The following is a 22,236-nucleotide window of genomic DNA, read 5'->3' on the forward strand; positions in this document are numbered from 1 at the left end:
TGCGCATTAAAACGCGAAATTTTAGTTTCGCGCAGCCCTTAGGAGGCTGCAGACTGTCCATTTTACAGGAATCGTCCTGTAGAGGGTGCTTCACTGCAGTATGAGTTGCAATGAGGTAGAACCGCATTTCAGGCGTGATTTGTTGGCTTAGATCTGGAATATTCGTTTTTTTTTCCGCTCCCTACCAGTGCGCTGACTGTGCCCCTTCCTACAGAATAAAATGTTTATTGGTTCTTAATTTCAGAAGGTACCTTTATCTTACTGCCCTCGAAACTGTTTTTGGTTTGCGTAATGGGGATAACATGTAATAACATCGCAAATCACGGACGGGCGGTGACAAACGCATAAAATAGGTCAAGCTCTTTTTGTATCGTTTGCTTCTGGTCTAGTTCACTATAGAGTGAACTAGAATAAAAAATATAGTATACAGATCACTTCCCACCCAGGAGGACCTCAACTGTTGAATTTTTGTGGGCTTTGTGGCTTATCTTTCAGTCAACCACCATGCTTTGAGAAAAACCGCTTATCCTTTTGCTTTTTATGTAGCACAACACTAAGCCCCCACCGAGGCCATTTTGAAGACTCTCCCCAAAAAATGTTTCCTATCTGAAACTTCGTGTACTGCACACTGGCTATAGGCACAAGTTATGACAAATAAAATTTGGGCCTAGCTACTTTAGCTAGTCGCAACCAGCCTGCTATACTAAAATACCTTAAATCACATCTGCTGAAACCAATAGACCGCTATGTCAAGGACCACTACGAGCTTCCTTGCATTTATATGGTATGTAGCCCTTCATATGTTATGTCTTGACTCATTGCAATGACACCACGCAGCGAGTGAAGACTTCAGCCGCATTGCATCTTTATCTGCATGACCAGGCAGACTGAAAAAAATAAAGAAGGAACTACTAACAGACAATATTTAAATATGGCATACCGAAAAAAAAAGTACTAACAGACAATATTTAAATTTGAAGCAGCCCTATTACCTCTTCAGCATATTATCAGTCATCAGTTTTTTTTTGACAAGTCCTACAGCAGCTTCAAATTGGATATGGCCCATCGAAAGTGACAGAGACAAAAAAATAAAAATTACAGAGTTGCAATACACAATAATTTTAATACAAAGGCAGTATATGTACAAAGCATTTTTGCGCAGTTCAGAGAGATCAGCATATGCGGAAAGTTCGTGTAAAACACAGTCATTATGCTTCCATCAACGTATTTGAAGCCCTGACCGCTGGAGGATGCTGGTCACCAGTGAAACGATCCAAGTGCTTCGACACCAGCTCAACTCTGTAATTGCAATTAAGTCGTGTTTTGAGCACTTTGCGACAAGTACTGATCCAAAATATGCAACCAGACAATAAATACTTCTGCAAATTTCGGCACAATCAACCAGAACAAGTTTTCACTTCACACAAAGCAACAAAATTAACCGCATCACTTTCATCTTTTCCTACTAATTTCCCGTTAACACTTCAAGTAAATGACTTATGGTTCATAGCTGTGTTTTGTTTGAGACAGTGAGGCATTCAGTTTTGGTGCCTGGCAATGAGCTCCTGAACTGGGGAACAGCACTAAAATGAAAACTTTTTCAATGCACTCTCCCAGAATAATTCTTGAGTAGCTTCAGGACTTCACACAGCAGATTTGAGAACCACAACTGATCCTCAGGGATGCACCAATCAGTGATCCCTTTGAAATAAATTTCTAGCATCAGCTATCAGATAACTGTGCGACCAAATAATTAAATTCCTAGTTTGTGCAGACTTTGGAAGGCATTTCTGCCGATATTTAGGGTATGCTTAAGGATGGTGACCATGACTAACCTGAAGCTAAGTGGCAATTTTTTTTTAATTACGCCTAAGTCACAGTGACATTCCATTTTGATGTATCGTGTAAAATCAACCTAAGTACATATGATTGTTAAAGTTCAACAGTCAACTGTACCACAAAAAAAAGATTGCTCACTACAGTAAAAATGCACTACAAGCAAATACTAAACTCCCCCCACAAAGCCAAAAATACTTTGAACGGATGACATTAATACTGACAAATGCATCGTTGCCCCCTGCAGTTTTCAATAGTAAAAAAATTATGACAAACTCAGACACGGTTTAAAAATGTAAAAACAACAAACTCAGACACGGAAAAAGCTGCATTCTAGTCAGCTCTTACCAAACTCCACAGTGCAGCGACCCACGGCAAAATTTTTCTGTTTCAAACATGGCACAGTACACAGGAAACAGCAGTGGCAAGAAACGTAGAGCAATTTTCAAGCAAAGTAAATAGTATTATTATGGTCTGCTGTGCTGTTGTCAGTTGGGCATAAACCTGCAGAAATTTGCAGCTAGGCATTCCAATTAAGCAGTGGTTGGTGATGATAGGCAGGCATACAACGCACCCCTTCAAGTATGGCTACACGATGCCAGAGGCAAAATACACAGGGTGTGCGGCCAGGAAGGAACCACATCCTTTGGCGTAAGAAGCTGCAGCATTTAATTCCTGGCACGAGTGAAATGAACAAGATCATGACCGTTCTCCTGACCTGTTATGGAGATTCAGACACCGGCATCAATATCCCAACCAGGTAATGTTTCTAGTGTTGAAAATAGCAGCTCCCACATGTGCACCAAGCTAACATTTATGTTTGCTCAGAGAACAGATGGGAGTATAAGCGAGACTATAGGAAACGCTCTGTATCAAGAACATAATGGCCATTTTCAAGTTACAGTGCGCAGTGCATCTAGAAGTCTTGCGTTCTGCTGCAGATTCTGCTCCCAAATAAAACCGCATTTAATTTGAAAGAAATAGCATTTGGTAAATCATCTAACTGAACTTACTGGTTAAGACAAATGATGAAGGATAGCAATAAAGATATGCAGCAGTGGCCCCTTCACAGTACGTTATGCGGCAAAACACAGAGCACTCATTACAAAGCTGCGATTTCCTGTTACGATTTACGACGACTGAATGTACGGTGCAGCAGTGGTTTTGTTTCAAGTTCATTGGGAGCTTGTTGAATACAACTAATGCTTCAATTGTATTAATTGTTGCCCTAACTAGCTACAATCATAGATTTCTGTAATGACAGTTTCTCATATTCCAATATTTTTATAAGTGGGTTGGACACTATGGTAAAACTTGTATACTCTATCCTTGGAGAGAACGAGAAAATGGTTCAGTATAAGAGACAATTCCTCAAAAAGTACACAATGTACAAAAATTTTTAAGGGGATGTTCAGACTCCGATATTAGAGGCGCGCAAGTTCCACAGATTGTTCCACAGGTTGTTCCACAGATTGCTCCACTGTATATACATAAAGTGCACTGGTGCAGGTTTGCCACTCTAGTGCTGTCCCTCAAGCCTAAAGCATTTGTGAACATTGTTGTGCATCACAAAATTTTTATATACAGTAGAACCCCGCTCTCACGTTCCTTAGTGCTGCGTTTTCCCAACTGCTACGTTGATTTTGTCTAGCCCCTGCGCAGCTCACATAGAGTCCCATGTATTAAAATTAAAAATCCCCACTGTTACGTCGTGGCTTAGAATACGTTCCCGGATCATTCGTCGCAATCCAACACTCCGAGCCCGCCCGTGCGATATGCGCGGACTGCCATGTTGATGTTTGAGAAGCCTTGGCCAGGCTTGGCTACAGAACTGACTGCATGAAGCTGCACACGGGTGCGATTCGTCACCACTAGATGGCCCTATGTTACTCTATGGTATCACCCTCATCACTGCACTTACAACGTTAGTTCCACTTCGGAATGCCGGAAGTGAGCGTTTGCCATAAAAGCACTCCCGCAACAATAGCACGTGCTCTCGTCGTCATCGTGCGCTTCAAACTTTGAGAACACCATTGGACTTGCCACCGCGAACTTTGTCGTGCCTTGATGGCATCGTGAAAACGGGAGGCACTTTCCCTTCAGGAAAAGCTTGACGTACTAAATGCAGTAGACAAGCATCCAGTGCGAAAGAGATTCGACATCGGTAGGGACCTCGCATTGCCACGCGTGGTGTTTTCCAGCGACCATGAAAAGCGGCAATCCTACATTCTAGAGTTTTGTAAGGTACGAAAGCCAAAGTTGCACAAATACATGGTTGCACGTCAAAGCTACACTGTTTTCGTTCATTTTCGAAGGTTTCCTCACTGCTGCGTTTTCCTGGTTGTTACGTTTTGTTTTCCCAGTCCGGTGGAAAACGTGTGAATGGGGTTCCACTGTATTTCTTCCAACTCCTCGTAAAGTGTGCTTGCGTATTGAAAGTCATTTTCCTACTGAAATTCCCAAAATAAGAGACGTTACAAAATAAATGAACAGTACAATACAAAACAATCCACAGTTGTCATTTCTAAAACTATGCATTCAGCACAAGCCGAATTGAGTCATTTTTCTTAGTCTTCCCATAATGATGGCCAGCTTCTTTATCTTTAACAGTTTTATCGCTACACATAGGCCTGGTACATAACAGTCTACAACTGTGAAATTGTGTCTAGTATACATCGATGGCGGCAGCACGAACATCACAATAAGTTACACAGACCTGTCATGGGAATAGAAAAATAAAGCCACCACGCCATCAATGACCTTTGCTGACAGCCTATTTGAGGACGCCCTGTCATCAGGCACATTTCAAAGAGTATACATAAAAGCTGTGGCATATCACACCTTTTTAAATGTGAGAAACATCTCTCCATAAAAGCTGCACCCGGCACCATCAGACGACCTTAATGAAAGCCGGGTGAGAAAACAAACCTTCTTCCCGAAAGAAGGTAAACAGACCACTGTAAAAAATAAGCAGGGGTCAGTCAAGGCAACTGCAAAGATCGTGGCCATCCTGAATACAACAGGGATACAACATGGGCAAACTATGAAACAAGTATTTCAAACCAAAAGGTTCAGTCATCAAATGACACCAAAAAACACTGAAAGAAACAAATCTATTTCAGAGCTGCAGTTACATACATAGTGCACAAGCAGAATCTGCTTATCTTTCTACCATATACAGTTAAAGGCCAACTGCACTCAAAATTTCGACCTCTTGAAAACCGTATTTCCGTATAGTCTGCTGAAAAAGAAAGCAACATGCAAAATACAACACCTGAAATACGCGCGTGGACGCCGCAAGCGGCCAGCAAAAATCAGCGATTTTGAAACCGAAACCAAGGGGGAGCGTGGCCATTGCAGTGACGTTGCAGCCATCCAGCGAGCGGCCGGACGGTCAGCCCCTTGGGAGCAAGTCTGCGCGCAAGCTCTACGCGTGCACGGGGCAGCAACTGGGTGAAGCGTGCACAGCAGAGCTTGACCGGTTTTCCAGCTGCATGGCTGGCCAGAGGAAGAAGCCTCCTTCGGCTGTAACGTCACAGGCGCATCATGGCTGTTCACGCGATCCGCCAGCAGGTGCAGCGTGGTCTGTGGTGGAGCTTTTTTAAACGCTTCTGACTGATTAACGAGGCGTTTCACGCGGCTACCACTCGTGTCCCAGCTGACTTGGTGGTATGTACTACACATTAAAAATAAATTTGGTCAAGGTGAAATTTGAGTGCAGTAGGCCTTTAATGAAAAAAATACAACTAGCATGTTGAAGGTTAAAGTTCAGGCTCTTTCATGATGACTCCTTATGAGTTGTCAATGTGAAAGCAGTCATGACCAATTGGAACGCCTCCAAGTGCCCCTAATAGTCTTGCACTGTGAATAATGTTTTTGGGTTTTGCTGCAAGCTATGCTCTCAAATCTTGCGATTAATCTGGCGCAGGTCAAATTTTAAAGTTTTGGCATTAGCATGTTGGCTGTAGACCAGAATCATTTGGACGATAATGCAGAGAATTTTACTGCCACGTAGAGCGGCCTGCCTTGCTGGTGACTGCTGCGCTGCTGGGTGAGGGAACTTGTAACGGGAACTCGTTTCAAAATTGGGAAGGAACGAGGAACAAGCTTTCATTCCTGTTTTATAGGAACGTGTACAACACTGGCCACCGGTACTGCTGGTCTACACCGTAGGAGCCAGCGTTTGCACGAGAGGTGTGGCTGTTCCAAGCAATTCGCAGCAGTCATCAGCTTCGAAAATACATTGCTCTGCCGAATGAGCAGCGCCGCAACTCCTAATTCGCAGACAACTTCGCCACACACAGTGCACATTTGTGTTTTCAACAAATTGATAACCCACCAAATTCGCAACTCTGTTTGTAAAAGATTCCACTCAGGGCGGTGTCAGTGCGCGCGTGGCTTGCAGTTCAAGGAGAAATGAATTTTTGAACGTTTTTTCCAACACCCCACGTAGGTAAGTAAATGCGTTCATGTAAGTCCAAAACAAAAACGAAACTGCCTGCACGATTCAATCTATAGCAACTTTGACAAGCCATCGAACGCCAATCCGAATCCAGAACTACCCATTACGCCCATTGCGGTGGACGATCGCAGCACCAGATTCCTCTCTAGTTGTTATTGTATGTAACTCTATGGGTTTATAGGGTGTTTTGCTGCCACAGACACCGCCAATGCTGGCTTTTTTGCTCAATAAATCATTTAATACTTTCGCATTAAAGAGCACACACTGATGCACAGCAAAGCGTTATGCCTGAACATTGCAAGCTGACGTAATGCCCTGCGGTTTCCATACATAACAAACAAAAGACTTAGATGACCAGCACCCCAATACAGAAAAATCATACCAAACAAAAATGCTCCCCATTACGTGTTTATAAAACAATACAACAAAAGACATTAAAATACTTTGAACTTTGAAACTACATGCACATAAAAAAAATGGGCTCTTTGGGCATGCTATCAATTTAAAACCTTGCACTTCTATTTTAAATGTTATTATTACACAGCAGTGTGGTTGCCTTATTCGCGAGACAGGAAAAAAAAAAATTCTGCGCACGAAAAACTGGCAACAGAAACCAAGTGGCACATTACAACCATTGCACAAACTTAATTTTACCGATACAGGCTTCCTTATACCAAAATTACAGGAATTTCATTCAGTTCAATAAAGTTAAATATATATGGTGTTCAATGGGCATAGAATTATGCACATCTCATATATTCGCTACATTGAAGTCCACTATGCTGAGGTGTAACCGTTGGTAGCCCAAACTTCACAGTCCACAATTTAAACTGAAAATTTAACTCCCGATTTCGAGCAAGGCACTCTACACTGATTCTCAAAAACAAACAGTAAACAAATGGTTTCTGTATACCAAGCCCCATGGTGACATACAGGGCTAGCGGTGTGCAAAGCAAACTATACTGCCTCTCATTTGAGCAAGCAGCATTTGGCAGAACGAACATACTTGTAAAATTTGTACTAAACAATTCTGAGCAAATTTCACAGAATTCTTCCCGACACTCAATTTTCCTGTTCCTTTTTTATTTCAGCCTCTGATTTCCCACCAATAACCAAAATCCTGAAGTCACAGGACATACACAACATTCAAATGCATTTTACAGTTTTGCATTGTAGCCGTCTCCTTTTAGGTTGAAAACGTATGGGGATGAAAGCCGCAAGACAATGCTCCACATCAACTAGACAGAGTGCCACTTCACTTCTGTTACAGCCATAGAAGGTTAGGGCTGTAGATGGCAGTTTTCTGTAAAACGTATTCCTGATGCAGTCGCTAAGCTCCACATGGTCGCCGAATAACAAAGTCAGGGCTGAACAAATCCTCTTGGTCATTGCCCAAGGATAGGGGGCAAAGCAAGTGTAGCTTCATAATGCTCAAAATTACGTCAAAATCATTTACTGTTCTTCGCAATGGGCCTGCGAGAAGCGTCGATGAAATTAAGCTACAGCTAAAGCCAAATCTTCAGCCTTGCTTAGAACACCCTCACACTGCACATGCACGTACAACAAATTCTCAGCAGATCTTCAGGCATGCCCCAAACTACAAAATCCCGTTCCCACCGGAACGTAACAATACAACGTGGTTACAATGCCGCTTTGAGAAACGAAAAACAAAGCGCCACGTTAGTGGGGAAAGCTGGGGCTAAAAAGAATATGCACTCCGTAGACAATAATATAAAACAACGAAACTGGTACGTACTTTCAGAACTACATACACGTAACAACAAGACAGACACAAAGCCTTGCAAGTTCTATAGCAGCCCTTTCTACCATTCGTTTTTTCCCTTGGCCTGAAACAGAGGACAGCAACACATGGCAGCTTAGAGCCTGCCGACCTCTTGGCAAATGCTCATCCACTCAGAGCTTGCCAAGGCAAGCAAAAACTGCAAGCACGAATTGGAGGAAGTGCGGCTTAGAAAACAGATAAGCCGCGGCTCACACTCCGTACCTACAGCTTAGAAAGTGCACTGTTTCTTACGCAAACAGTAGTTCACACCGCCCACCTGCCACCTACTCACACTTTGCGGGAAACTCCGTGCGACTTAGCTGCACCGCCGCCCGGCCGACTGTAGAGGAAGATGGACCCCATGACGAGCGCCGCGCCGCCCATAAACTGCCAGCTGAGCTGGAACTCGAACGCGTACACAGACACCACGCACGACAGGACGATGGCCAGGGAGGTGGCGAAGCCCTTGAGGATGTTGTCTGCGTACTTGACCACCACTGCAACCAGCAGCCCGCCAAGGGCCTGGAGCAGGATCACCGTCCAGACGAGCGCTCCGTACCCAAAGAAGAAGCCCTTTTCCTGGACCTCGGTGTAGTCGCTGACGAGGGTCGTGAGCAGGCCGAAGGGCACGGCAAACGTGCTCAGCTGCACGTTCCGGATCCACACGGACACGTCGCTGCCCTTGAGAATCTTCTCGAAGTAGACGCCCGCGAAGCCAGACAGGCCGCACGCGGCCAGAATGGCTAAGAAGCCGACCAGAGGCCGCTGCACGTGCCCCGACACGGTCGTGGTGGGGCCGCCGAGCTGAGCCAGCTGGACGAGCGCCACGCCGATGAAAAGCACCACCAGGGCCACCCACTGCACGGGTGCAATCTTCTTGTTGAGCAGCACCAGGGAGAAGAGTGCGGTGGTCAGGATCTTCAGCTGGTACGTTACCTGCGATGACGCATGGGGAGAGTCGTCAAAAGCAGACACCCCTTCCCACACAAGATTTATTTATTTATTTATTAGTAATACCCTCAGGGCCAATGGCATTATAGAGGGGAGTGGGTACATTCATAAGAATAACAAAAAAAAAGCAGCGAGAGAAATACATATCAAACAAACATCTTATACAAAATTAGGCAAAACAAAAAGAAACGCAGCAAGCAAGCATAACTGTACACAACAAGCAAGAATTACACAATGCTGACTATGGCATTTTTGAAAAGCGTGTGATTTACAATGGTTGCTGTAGGAGAGGGAAGGCGATTCCATTCTAATGACGTACGGGGAATAAACGACTGAGAAAAAGCGGTCGTTCGGGTTGATGCAATACCGACTTTGTGAGCATGATCAAAGGCGAGAAGAAACGTACAATGGAGGCAAAATGAGTTCTTCATGCAGATGTTGGTGATAAAATATTTTGTGGAACAACGAAAGTCGGGAAATTTTACGTCGAACTGCTAGGGATTGAAGGTTAAGGGTAGATTTCATTGTTGTTACGCTGGCGGTTCGGTTATAGTTAGACAGGATGAAACGGGCAGAACTGTTTTGTACCATTTCAAGTGAGTTTATGAGATTGTTACAAGAAGGATCCCAAATACACGGGGCGTATTCTAATTTAGACCGAATAAGTATTTTGTACAACAGTAGTTTAAGGGAAGATGGTGCCTTAGGAAAATTACGCCTCAGGTAACCCAGCATGCGGTTTGCATTGTTAATAATATGTTCAATGTGAACGTTCCAGGTGAGGTTGCTTGTAATGTTAACACCGAGATATTTATAGGAAGAAACAGAGTCTAGGGCGATGCTATCAAGGTAGTAAACAGGTAATGGTTTATTTTTTCTAGATACACGCATAAATTTACACTTGCTAACATCGAGTTCCATGCGCCACTTTAAGCACCAAGCCGTTATAGAATTCAGGTCAGTTTGAAGGGTGGTAAGGTCATCGTCACAGATTATTTCTCGGAACACTACGCAATCGTCAGCAAATAAATTTATATTAGATGAGACGCACGACGTTAAATCATTAATATATATTAGGAAAAGCAGAGGGCCGAGAACAGAACCTTGTGGCACACCGGATTGAACGAAGGTATTATTAGAATTTTGGTTGTTAATCGAAACAAACTGCGAGCGAGTAGTTAGAAAAATCTCAAGCCATGCAAGAAGTTTCGGTTCAATATTAAGCTGACGTAACTTGTGTAGTAGTAGTTTATGGCACACCTTGTCAAATGCTTTTGAAAAGTCTAGATATATGCAATCAGCAGATGATGATCGATCAAGTATGGCATGAAGCTTATGTGTGAAAGATACTAACTGTGTTTCACATGAGTAACTTTTGCGAAAACCATGCTGTGATCGCGTAAAAAATAAATTTGATTCTAAGAAATTAACAAGGTGTGAAAAAAGAACATGTTCGAGTATTTTACAAGGGATGCTAGTAAGTGAAATGGGTCAGTAATTAGGCGGCGAGTTTTTGTTTCCTGATTTATGAATCGGAATCACCTTCCCCACCGTCCAGTCGGCAGGCAAACAACCGTCGTCAAGTGATTGCTGAAAAATCTTTGTTAAAATGATGGATGAATAGGCGCAAGTGCTCTGCAAGAATTTAGGGCTGATGTCGTCACAACCGGGAGCGGAAGAAACTTTGAGTGTTTTAATTACTTTAGCAATTCCACTTGGTTCAATAATTATTGGAAACATATCAATGTAGTTAAATGTTTCAAGAGGTGGCATGCAGACGTTTTCGGAAAAAGAAAAATTACGCACAAAGGTTTCATTAAAAGTCTTAGCGCACTCCCCCGAAGGAATTGCAGCACCGTCGGTGTCGGTTAGATGAACGATATTGTTATCACGAGGATTGATGGTGCGCCAAAACTTTTTAGTGTCAGTAACTAGCATAGTGGGTAATATGGTACGAAAAAAGTTCTCTTTGGCTGACCTTAGTGCCGCAACATAGTTATCATTAGCCAGTTTGTAAGCCGCCCAACGCGCATCATTACTAGAAAGTTTTGCTGATCGGTACAAGCGTTTTTTCTTGTTAGATAAGCGTTTAAGGTTACTTGTATACCATGGAGCATTACAGCTGGAAGAGATAGAGTGAACAGGAATGTATTTCTCCGTGAGATCGCTAACTTTTTTAGTAAACATGTTCCAGTTATTTTCCACAGTTCGATTATCAAAATCGTTAATAAAAGGGTCAAGAAATTCGCCTAGCTCGTTGTTAATTGCTTTGAAATTAGCACGGTTATAGTTGCGGACAGGTTTACTTAGTTTTGTTGTTTTGGGACGCAATAAATTTAGACTAAATGTGAGTAAAGAATGATCGCTCAGACCTGGTAGATGTACGAGGTTAGAAACAAAATCAGGCATGGTTGCAAGTACTAGATCAAGAGTGTTAGCTGTACCGTTCATTATTCTTGTCGGTTCTTTGACTAACTGAGTTAGCGAAAAAAGAGAGCATAGGTCTAGGAATTCTTGAGCAAACGTAGAGAAGGGAAAAATAGTAGGATGTTCATCAGCCCATTCTATATTCGGCATATTAAAATCACCCAACAAAAATAGGGGGGACGTAGGATAACGAGAAACAAGTATGTTTAACACATCGTGTAGCTCACTTACAAAACTAGACGAGTCAGTAGGGGGGCGATAACAGGCGCAAAATGACAACTTTCGTGACCCTATTTCAACAAGGGCGCATACAACTTCGAGGTTAGTGCTAACATGGATGCGCTGGGATGACAAATCTTTCGAGATACCTAACAAAACGCCACCGCCTCGCCGTATCGTTCGGTCACATCGGTAGAACAAAAAATGACTATGGTGTGGAATTTCGTGATCTTGAATGTTTGAGTGCAACCACGTTTCAGTTAGTACGATGATGTCAGTGTTACAAGTGTCAATGACAGATGTTAAAGCATCCCGTTTGTTAATAATACTCCGAACATTCGCGAAAAGCACGGATACATTACACCACCTAGTTCCACTGCCCCTCGCGCGTCCCTATGTTAAAGCACGTGTTGGCATTGGATGGGAGAGTACTTGGTTATCTTTTTGCTGCAGCTTTAGTTCGTTTATGCTATCAGTGAAACTGTTGGCCAAGTTTCAGTGACAACTGTTGGCCAAGAATGGCATTAACTGTATAGGCGGTATTCGTTGAAAAGTTTAGCTGTCAATTTCTTCGCTTGGCAACACTGGAAACGGCCACAGACATGGCCGATGCACTGGAAACGGCCACAGACATGGCCGATGCACCACGAACATGGCGTGGCTTAGGCCACTGCGTCCGCACGCCGAATAAAAAAAAACGCCGGCGTGCATCGTCTGCTTCGTTTCAACCCGATTCTCAACAATGGTGACAACAGAGATGTTGTTAATCGCACTCACATTGGACTTGAGGCAATACTTTGTGTTCAGTGAGGTAGAGTTTGTTAACGTGCAACACAGTCATGCGCTTAGCACAAGTAGCACGAACAAGTACCGCCATTCCGCGGAGACCGACGTAACGAGTGATGGCGCACTGACACGGTTGCCTGCATGCGCGCCTCGCCAGTGAATACAAGCAATAGTGTTAGTAGTACAAAAACCTTTACTGTTAGGATGGGAGCAGTATTCCCAGCCAATTGGTAGAACTATGCCACTCGTGATTGATATCTGCTAGCGGTATCACTCCCTGCTAATACAAGTGCAAGCCCTGTACGGGTTTTTAAAATACACCAGCTAAAAATGCTGCAGGAACTTACAGTCTAAGGTAAGCTAGGCAGCAGCTTCCGTGTTGCTGTTAAACGAGAAAATTGCTGGCATCCAACCCTAATCTTCTATATGTTCTTCAACCCCTAAGCAATGTTTACCAGGCATCAAACTACATAGCACAAAGTCAACTTTTAAACCCAAAAATGTCAATAAAACAACATTGCGTTATTTTTAAAAAATGACAGCAACTTGATTTCAATTGCGAACTATTTTGGCATTTATGCAAAGCATCCAATCCGGACGGCTTGCAACACAAGTACTGGAGTGCCTTGTGGCTCACCTGTGACAGTGATCACTTGACTACCCTTTTTGGTCTAATGCAGTGCTGCTAAGCTGAAATGCATCGCAGCATGAGCTGCTCAACACAGGACATGACTTAAATCTTGATTGTTGTGTGTTCATCTGACTGAAAGTCCCAGCTTAAGCAAGTGAAAAGATGCGTACATTTGTGGGTGACACTTTGCCACCGACGCTTCCAGAACAAACCTGGAAGTGGTGCAATCTGTCGGACTTATCAGCAATACATTTTTCGAAACCAATTGTGACACAGACGCTTCCTGCAGTGGCAAGGCTTTAGCTTTTGATTGAAGCAAAGTTGTGTGTTGCCTCCACTGTGTCTTTACACATTGGCGCTACAGAAAGCACTTCCACTGCCTGCGTGGCTCAGTGCGCAATCTCCACCTACTCACCTGACACGTGGCCGCATCTAAATGAGTGGCTCCAACGTAAAGCAGATTGTTCTGGATGTTGTACACCATAGACGGCACAGCTACCTGAAACAGGCAAGTCGAGGAAGGGAAAAATGAGCCTGACCAATGTTATCTCGCACAGCTATTTCTTGCGATTCTGCTGGTACAGCACGCCGCACAAGCTAAGCACTATGTCGAAGTGCTACCCACAAAACATTTCTTTCAGCAGGAAACAAAGGCAAGGTGTGATCACGCGCCCACTTGAGAGGCACGTCAATGAAGGTTGGTTTCAGTTCAAATTTTTAGGGGCAGCCGAAGAAAAGTTAAGGAGGGTACGTCGATCACGCAGCCCAGTTTTGAATGCCCTGCACTTTTGAAAGGAAAGGTGGGAGGCATCCTGGTTACAAGCGGGTTTGCATAAAATCCTACGACCAGCCTTTATTACAAAGCTGTGCCCCTCAGTGAGGTAGCCTGTAACACATACCAAGTACACAGGGTGCAAACAAGACAAAGGCTAAGTTGTAGACCCAATAAATGCCGACTTGAAATTGATTGTAGGAATTAACACGTCGACACAACGCAGGCGATGAGGCGCGCCGTAGTGGAGGGCTCTGTATTAATTTTGACCACCTGGGGATCTTTAATGTGCGCCGAAACCTCGTGCACATGGGTGTTTTTGCTTTTGGCCTCTATCAGAAAAGCGGCCGCCGCGGCCGGGAATCGAACCCGCGTCCTCGTGCTCAGCAGCACAACGCCTTAGCCACTGAGCCACCACGGCGGGTAGAGCTTGCTCTTTGTTTTATTTGCGGCCTATGTTCTTATTACATGAACCCTACATACGTGGCTGTCGTACTTAAGCGGCATGTAGACTTAAGCAATTTTTATTTTATGAGAGTTGGCTGTGATAAATTTTTGCATCAGAATCTTTTTTCACCAATAAGTGCACTATTTTGCAGCAAGGGACTTTTCAGCCTCAATGACACAGTGGCTGCTCAGTGGCTAAGGTGTTGCGCTGCCGAGCACGAGGTCGCAGGTTCGATTCCCGGCTGCGGCGGCCGCTTTTCTGATAGAGGCGAAAAGCAAAAACGCCAGCGTGTGCGAGATTTCGGCGCACGTTAAAGATCCCCAGGTGGTCAAAATTAATCTGGAGCCCTCCACTACGGCGTGCTTCATCGCCTGCGTTGTGTCAGCGCGTTAAACCCTACAATCAATCAATGAAACTGTGTCTGTCAATGCTCACCTACAACACCTTCGCGATTCTAGTCTTGCACATGAGTGCCAGCTTCCCAGGATTTTTTTTTTCGGTATGTCGAACCACAACCAGACCCAGTCCTTGCAAGTACACGAAGGAGGTTGTTCTGATTGTTCTGTGGTTTTGCCGCGCTATAAGTACGACGCGTGTCAAATTGAGTATTGCTGTGTAGTGTGCGGGTGGTGCAACAGACATTTCCCAATATCAACCGAGGTGTCTCGCCCAAAAAGAAAAAGAAGCACACTTCCTTCCTACAATACATTGACAGTTGCTCGTTGTCTGAAAACGGGCTTTGCAGTGAAGCAAAGCGGCGTTCCTGAGCAATTTTCACACATCTTTTGCAGCTGTTAAAAACGCTTGTGCGTAGAGATTTCGGGGCACGTCAACGATCTCCAGGCGGTCAGAATTAATCCGGAGCCCTCCACTACAGCCAGCCTTATATCCCAGGTGTAGCTTCGGCACATAAAGCCCCCCCAAATTTGGGAGGTGTCTTTCTTTGGCTCTACATTGAGATAGGCAAACGCAGCACCCACTTACCTTGAGTGTATCTAAAGGTTGCAGCACCACGACCCGGTGGAGAGAAGAACGCCACTTCTGGAAGCTCCCTTCATCGATGCGCACCATGACGAGGCACGTGACCAGCTTGATAACCTCTGCCATTATGACCGCCGTGCTGGCGACAAAGAGGTCCTTCTGTGTGCGTGCCATCCGCATCGTCAGGTTGAGGGCGGCGTTCTGCACCGTCAGCGTCACCAGGGAGGCGTACTTCAGGGTATGCTGCGTTCCTGCAAACCCGGATGAAAGTAAAGCAGATCTACAGTTTGCAGCCTTTTTTTGTTATGTTTCAACAAAGCTGCTAGAACAACCAATGTGATTTGTAGACGTGGTGGCTGTCTTCTTGCAACTTGTAAACGTTTAATTCTGTGCAAGGGTGCAGGCCCGGGTAATGATATAAATACACTGCAACAAATGACATTTTCCCGTCGAAGGCAAGGTCTGCTTTGTGATCGGTTTCATGACGATTCGCAACATACCTGCATGGAAGTGAATCATTCAACCCCAGCAAAAGCATATCTGAAGCACACGTCGCACTTGTCCATCTAACACAGTGGGTACGGACGGACGGACGGACATTTAAAGACAGATACACGAGAAAGACTGTTTTTGCGTCTCTAGAAACACTTGAATTGAACAGGCATGGGGAGAGACAGCACAAATATATAGGGAGTAAGTAATACGTACCAGTTTTGATCTGTTCAGCAACGCTGGCGCTTGACCCCAGGAGCAAGACCTCGTCCTTTTTGGTGCCCGTCATGATAACGCAGGATAAACACGAAATACAAATGATATCTATTGGTACTAGCAACTAGATTTGCCGTACTAAACACTGAAGTATCAGAATCTGCGATAGAAGGTGTCAATGTCTACAGCGGAGGGATCTAGCGAGCGCGAGTCTCATCTGAAAGTAATCATGCGGAAAAATAGTCGCTACGCTCTAACAGTAGACATCAAAGGCGGGTGACAGAAGTGTCATAAATGATGCCGCTAACGCGGACGTTTTGACACGTTCGCAACAGTAGCGGACGAGAACCGTCGTGATGTGCAGCGCCCGCCTACGCTGCCTACGTGTAATGCGATCTCGAAACACCGGCGATAGCGTTCCAAACGGGTGCTACATGTGGCGGAAACGTTTGCACATGCATGAAGGTCTCGCCATCCGTTAAAACGGTAACACGATTCACGTCGAGCGCGTTTCAGGAACACTTGCGGGGGAACAGCGCTCAAGTCTCGCCCACTCGCCGGCGCGAGCTTGGAAGAAACAGAAACAAGCAGAACAAGATTTCTCGGTAAACGACGCTGGCGCCGCCTCCGTTTTATGCTACAAAAATTGTTTAAAAAAAATTTTGCTAAACATAATTTATTGTATTTTTACTTACTTTTACTCTTAGTATCATTGTACTAGGACAATTTTTATTAACAGTAAACTTTTTGTTTTGCAATAATAATAGGTTTGTCGTCCTTGGATCTGCGCCCCTGTCGCATGTTCTATGCGTCCGCCGGTGCAGAACGCATGAGCGGCCGAAAGAAGCAGAAAAACACGTGTGTAGTGCGAACTCGCCGGTTACATTTGCTAGCGCAGTCTAACGGTATCACCCACGGTGCAAGAGGCCAATGTCGTACTGCAAGAGCTTCGGTAAGCCTTCGGACCAATGTTCCGGTTTTTTTACTGCGGCTGATGCAACGCGCTGCAGATAAAACCGGTATGCCCGCACCTTGCGGTATGTGCGTGTGTGTTTGTAATGTACGACTAGTTCGACTGCTCGTTAGTCAGCGTTAAAGTATTCATCGTGATTTCTGATTTCTACGGGAGCGCCTCAGTGTCGCGCAAGGTTTGCTGGTTTCGTTCGAGCGTTCTATTCGTCCCACAGGCAAGGACCGGGTCATCTTCGTCACGAAGGAAGATCACGAGAAGCCGAGTACGATACAACTACCCGACGACCCGGAAGATGAGAGACCAGGTAACGCGAATGTTTTGCGCAATGCTGCTATACCGCTATCTTCCGCCTTCTATCTGTACAGTCGCGTGGTAATCTATACGCTGAGCCATCTAAAGCGCTAACGACTGACGCGTGAATATTTGAAGGACGAGGTTTCGCTTTCCTGTACTACCGCCTGCTTACCGCTCCACTGGCGCCAAATCGCCTTTTGCGGTCATTCATTTCGAGTCAGTTTCATCCAATTTCCGCTGCGAGCGCTTGGTATTTCAATTGTTACGTTGGCCTCCTCTGATTTTGTTGCTCGTTTTAGAGCGTGGGAAAAAAGGAAATCTCGACCCCCGTGAAAATGGAAAGAGCATTTCTAGCAAGAAATCATAATTTCCGGCTTCATTTCTGACTCGATTATTCGATTCTAGCTGGAATCGACAGCTTCTAACTAGAAAAATTCTTAGTCTAGCTAGAGACGATTATTTCCAGCTTGCGGGGTTTTTTTCTTCTAGCTGGAAATGTATAGCTGGAAGTAAATCTCAGTCCAGCTAGAAATAAACTAGAAATAGAATTTCTAGAGAAATTCTGCTATTTCTTGCTAGAATATTTCCAGCTCGAGGAAATTTCTGGTTCAATAATCCAGCTAAAAAAAACATATTTTCACCTGGGTCAGATTTAAAGGCTGCGTTTGTGTACTTCCGCTTATTGCCTCTCGGAATATGGTCAAAAAGCGTTTCTATCCGTTTGCAAACATCTGAAGCGAATAACTGAAAACTGCACACTCACTCCTAAAGGTGCTTCAATTTCGTCCGTCTAACCGGAATGCTTGCCATTAAGCACGAGGTCACGGGTTCGATTCCCAGCCGCAGCGGCCGCTTTTCTGATGTAGGCGAAAAGCAAAAACGCCCGTGTGTACAAGATTTCGACGCACATTAAAGATCCCCAGGTGGCCAAATTAATCCGGAGCCCTCCACTACGGCACACCTCACCGCCTGAGTTGCGTCGGCGCGCTCCGCTTGCAATTTTTGTGGCTCATATAATCAAATGAAGGACCGAGTGAGTCAAACTGCCAAGCGCAGCAACACATACAAGGTGCGGCATCACTTAAGTATCACACCTGACTAACCCTGTTGACTTGAGCACATGGTAGATAGTGTGTCATGATTTTGTACAGCCCTGTTTGGTGGCTGCAGACTTACAAACCACTAAAAGCAATATGGCTATGTTTGACGAGTGCTGGGTTGTGGGCCGTAGGTAGAGACAGAGGTTTATTTCCTTTGAGTAGCGCGCCAGATAAGATATCAGCAGCAGCCTTGCTCCAAATTCGCATCAGCTTGGAGGGTATACCTTCAGTCGTTCCATTTCAGAGGCTGTCCTAAACCTTCAAACCAGTGATAAACCATGAATTGCTCCAACTATCCCCAACACAAGCATTTGTAGTGATGTAGGGGTTTGAAATGTCAGAAAACTAGCACGAAAACTACGGACGGTGCCTTGAAGTTACCCCCGGCACTGCAGGACCATGATTCATTTGCTGTTGCATTCAGCTTGTTCTACTCCATATTCAGTTTACGTTCATTTTGGCAGTCTTCACTCTGCAATATCAGTGTATGCCTTTTTCTTCCCATGAGCTTCCTCTTGTAAGGATATTGTCCCACCATGGAGTAGTTGGCACTGCTTTGTGTGTGTCCTTTCCGTTGTCCATAAACTATTTTTTGAGCAAACCCCTCCTCCCCTCTCTCGACACATCGCAAAACCACATTGCCACCCTGTTGTGTTCCCCAGGTCTGATCCTCCCCAACGGTGACATCAACTGGAACTGTCCGTGCCTCGGCGGGATGGCCACGGGCCCCTGCGGTCCGCAGTTCCGCGAGGCCTTCTCCTGTTTCCACTACAGCACCTCGGAGACGAAAGGCAGCGAGTGCTTCGACCACTTCAAGGCGATGCAGGAGTGCATGTCCCAGTATCCAACACTCTACCCGGCCGACGATGATGATGAGGACGACGAGAAGGAGCCAGCATCGCGCAAGGTCGACGCGGGCAAGGAGGAAGTTGCCGCGTTGGGAGACGCCGTCTCAAAGGCGAACGCTGTCACAGACCAACAAGCTCACGGGCAGGAGAAGCAGGTGGCCAGCCAGCGAGTGTGACTGTAGTTTATACTAGGAGTATATGTAGAACACGGAGGCGCTTGCCAGAAGAGAGCCTTTTTCTCAGCCTCTTCTGCGCGAATTCTCCAGAGGCAGAATGCGCTGCGGAGTGGAACAAACTCACTGCTGTAAATGTTGCGCGAACTGATTTCCCGGCATTGTAAGTTGCTTCCATTTCTCTTTGGCGGTTAGCAATGTCGCCACGAAAGTTGTGGGGAGTGACTGTGCCATCACGATATCGAAGCCATTGTATAGCCCGTAATTGCCCTCGAGTTATGTATGCACAGTGTTTAGTGAGGTGGTTCCAGTTGTTTTGAAGTATGTGAACTTCAATTGTCTAAAAATGTGTCACCTTGTGACGTGTGCTGGAATGAGAGCCATTGATGCAAACAGTTCTCTGCACATAAACTGTACATCCCTAGTCTAACGAACGTTCATTTTCAAGCATTTACATTGACATACTTGCGATATTCCCATTTGCGAGTGCACGCATTTTGCACCAGCAGTACATAGCTTCGACCCTTGCTAGTTTTCATGTTCATAATAACCTTTACCTGACCTTATGTTCGCAACGTGAAGTCTAGGAAATAAAAAAAAATTCACAATTTGTTTTCACTTCTGTTCTTTTGTAGTCTCCTTTGCATGTGTAGCATTCACATATACCATTTTCATTGCAGACGCAACGCTTGCATAATGCTTTAGTCAAGTGAAGAAACTCTTTGTACCCTAAGCCAAGAACTGCCCACCCATGGCTAGAGATTCTGTCTATAACCAGTCTGTACACATTATAAATGAGTGTGTGCTTGTGTACCACTGAAGTTTCATATGAAAAAGGTATTGCTGTCTGTGACTGTTCATTAAAGACTCTGCCATGGTATCTATAGTAGTTTTCTTCTTGGCTTCAAGCATTCGTGGCTGTGCCATTGACTTTCCTGCTGAATGTCTGCAGATATTGGTGATGAGCTTGACCCCTTCTCTTAAGAATATGGGTTACATAGCATTAGCATTAATGCTATCATTGCCATTTCACTGTGGTGAAGCAGGTGAATTTAACTTTCAATTTTGATTACAAGACGTTTAACTTTTGGGCATTCTAATGTCCAACCCATAAAATGGCCCATGTGTATGAGATTTCAGCGTGCATTAAAGATCCCCAGATGGTCAAAATTAATCCGGAGCCCTCCACTACGGCACGCCTCATCGCCTGTGTTGCGTTGGCACGTTAAACCCTAGAATCAATCATCATCAACCCATAAAATGGCCACACTTAAAGGGACCCTGCAGCACTCTTCGAGCAGTGCTAATAAACCTGCACAACATTTAGTTTGTACTGCCAGGAATGCCTGAGCCCAATATTACACGTGTACGCGAATCAGTAAGCTCGCAAATTGCTGTGAAATAGGCGGGCAAGCCAACCACGCGCTCCTCAATTTGTCATTGTGCACCGCTTTAATTATGTTATTACGGCGGTGGTTGTCCTACTGGCTGCTGCTGGTCAACGTCGCGGCTTATTTCTCGCATTTCCAATGACAATCCACCGTCGTAGGCGCTGTGCACCAACCTCTCTATGCCTGAACTTCTATGCCCAGTTTTGGTGTTATTTTTGTGTTTTGAGTGCGCACGGAGTTAGAGTGATAACGCTCTTAACCAGACCACTCAACAAGTGTTTATTGCGTGCTCCACAGAACAGGCACCAATGTCTTCTTTGTCTTGCCATAGCTATGGTCTTGCACCACACCAGAAATAGACCACTCCACATTGTGGAGAAGGGAAAACTCACTGGCCTGCAATATATCAAAGGCCACCAAAGAGAACGTCACGAGTCATTCCCCTCTCCAAGAGAGAGTGCACTGCCTTCATCAGGTAGTCCAAAGTCGAGTTGAGAGGGAACAATTATGCGCGATTTTTCATCTCGCGTAGCTCCGGTGATACTGAACGAACTTTTATAATTCTTGTGGGGGGTAGGTTGCTGGGACAATAGACTTCACCCCAATGTGCATTCCGAATAGTCGGTTTGGTGGCAAGTTCTCCAGGGCCCATTCAAGAAGGTCTGTCAGATGTGTTGATCCCGCTGTGCTTATTTATTTATTTACTTGGAGTACTCTCGGGGCCAAAAAGGCATATTACAGGGGGAAGTGGTTACACAAATTAAACACGAAAGTTATGCAAAATTGAGCTGTAAGGTAATACGTCAAGTAGATGTTCCCAACTATATATTGTTAGCTAACAGGCTTTACAGCAAATAGAAGTGCGGTAATTATGAAATGGAAATTCGAATGAGAAAAGAAAAGCAAGAACAAGATAAACCATGCACAGGAATAATAACTTGTCGCTCTACTAAGTGTTTCTGCGGAGAAACTTAGATGTACTGCAAATCGAGAACAGTCGGCTGGAGAAATGGCATTGATATTTTTTTTTTTAATTCAGGCAGATCACCAAAAGGTTTTGTAGGCTCAGCTTTAATTTGATAGTCTCTGTGGAACTGGAACTCCTTACAGGGACCACATCTTACTTTCATGCTACTAAACATGCCTCAAAACCCAGCCTTGGAGATGCTGCTCAAGGTAAGGACAATAAATAAAGGTACCAGTGACTCCCTGGAGAAACCAAAAGCTCTTATTTCAACATCGTTGGTAATCTAACAGGGTGGTGACAAGCTGTGGCTCTTGGGGCATCGGTGGAACTTGCTTCATCGAAAAATACCAACACCACACCAAACTGCGTGTACCAGTTGTAATCATGAGCTGCCGTTTTTAAGACAAACAATGAAGACAACGTGCCTTGAGAAATGTTCTGCCAAACCACCTTGTCGAACTTTTCATTGTGACAATTTAAGTAACT

The 22,236-nt window shown here is 44.8% G+C and overlaps 2 protein-coding genes across 4 annotated transcripts; one reads left to right on the forward strand and one right to left on the reverse strand.

Annotated features, from left to right (window-relative positions):
- Positions 1 to 1,095: 1,095 nt before the first annotated feature.
- LOC144152183 (UDP-N-acetylglucosamine transporter-like) lies at positions 1,096 to 16,604 on the reverse strand. Of its 2 annotated transcripts, XM_077683408.1 has the most exons (6): positions 16,005 to 16,604; positions 15,300 to 15,547; positions 13,511 to 13,594; positions 8,374 to 9,017; positions 4,678 to 4,793; positions 1,096 to 1,299 (listed from the first exon to the last, which is right to left on the reverse strand). In XM_077683408.1, exons 1-5 carry the CDS (start codon positions 16,075 to 16,077, stop codon positions 4,727 to 4,729), a joined length of 1,116 nt encoding a protein of 371 aa, XP_077539534.1. In that variant the 5' UTR covers positions 16,078 to 16,604; the 3' UTR covers positions 1,096 to 1,299; positions 4,678 to 4,726. The 2 variants fall into 2 exon arrangements, with proteins under 2 accessions (XP_077539534.1, XP_077539532.1); XM_077683406.1 differs by lacking the exon at positions 4,678 to 4,793.
- A 190-nt stretch (positions 16,605 to 16,794) lies between these two features.
- LOC144152184 (mitochondrial intermembrane space import and assembly protein 40) lies at positions 16,795 to 20,272 on the forward strand. 2 transcript variants are annotated; one of them, XM_077683410.1, is made up of 3 exons: positions 16,795 to 16,956; positions 17,192 to 17,281; positions 19,034 to 20,272. In XM_077683410.1, exons 1-3 carry the CDS (start codon positions 16,935 to 16,937, stop codon positions 19,393 to 19,395), a joined length of 474 nt encoding a protein of 157 aa, XP_077539536.1. In that variant the 5' UTR covers positions 16,795 to 16,934; the 3' UTR covers positions 19,396 to 20,272. The 2 variants fall into 2 exon arrangements, with proteins under 2 accessions (XP_077539536.1, XP_077539535.1); XM_077683409.1 differs by lacking the exon at positions 16,795 to 16,956 and adding an exon at positions 16,975 to 17,023.
- The last annotated feature ends 1,964 nt before the right edge of the window (positions 20,273 to 22,236 follow it).

Source organism: Haemaphysalis longicornis, unplaced genomic scaffold, assembly GCF_048455015.1.
Source record: "Haemaphysalis longicornis isolate Haplotype H1 unplaced genomic scaffold, Haemaphysalis longicornis Haplotype H1 scaffold_9, whole genome shotgun sequence".
Classification (NCBI taxonomy): domain Eukaryota; kingdom Metazoa; phylum Arthropoda; class Arachnida; order Ixodida; family Ixodidae; genus Haemaphysalis; species Haemaphysalis longicornis.

What these genes read in the sequence shown, in the direction of transcription:
- LOC144152183 (XM_077683406.1), bottom strand. Translation starts at nt 16,077, where the DNA reads ATGACGGGCACCAAAAAGGACGAGGTCTTGCTCCTGGGGTCAAGCGCC. An exon ending in TAGATGCGGCCACGTGTCAG is followed by an intron (nt 9,018 to 13,510) that starts GTGAGTAGGTGG and finishes GCGTCATCGCAG; the next exon opens with GTAACGTACCAGCTGAAGAT. An exon ending in CACGGAGTTTCCCGCAAAGT is followed by an intron (nt 1,300 to 8,373) that starts GTGAGTAGGTGG and finishes TTGCAATTACAG; the next exon opens with AGTTGAGCTGGTGTCGAAGC.
- LOC144152184 (XM_077683409.1), top strand. Translation starts at nt 16,999, where the DNA reads ATGCAACGCGCTGCAGATAAAACCG. An exon ending in ACGCGCTGCAGATAAAACCG is followed by an intron (nt 17,024 to 17,191) that starts GTATGCCCGCAC and finishes TTCGTCCCACAG; the next exon opens with GCAAGGACCGGGTCATCTTC. An exon ending in CCCGGAAGATGAGAGACCAG is followed by an intron (nt 17,282 to 19,033) that starts GTAACGCGAATG and finishes TGTGTTCCCCAG; the next exon opens with GTCTGATCCTCCCCAACGGT.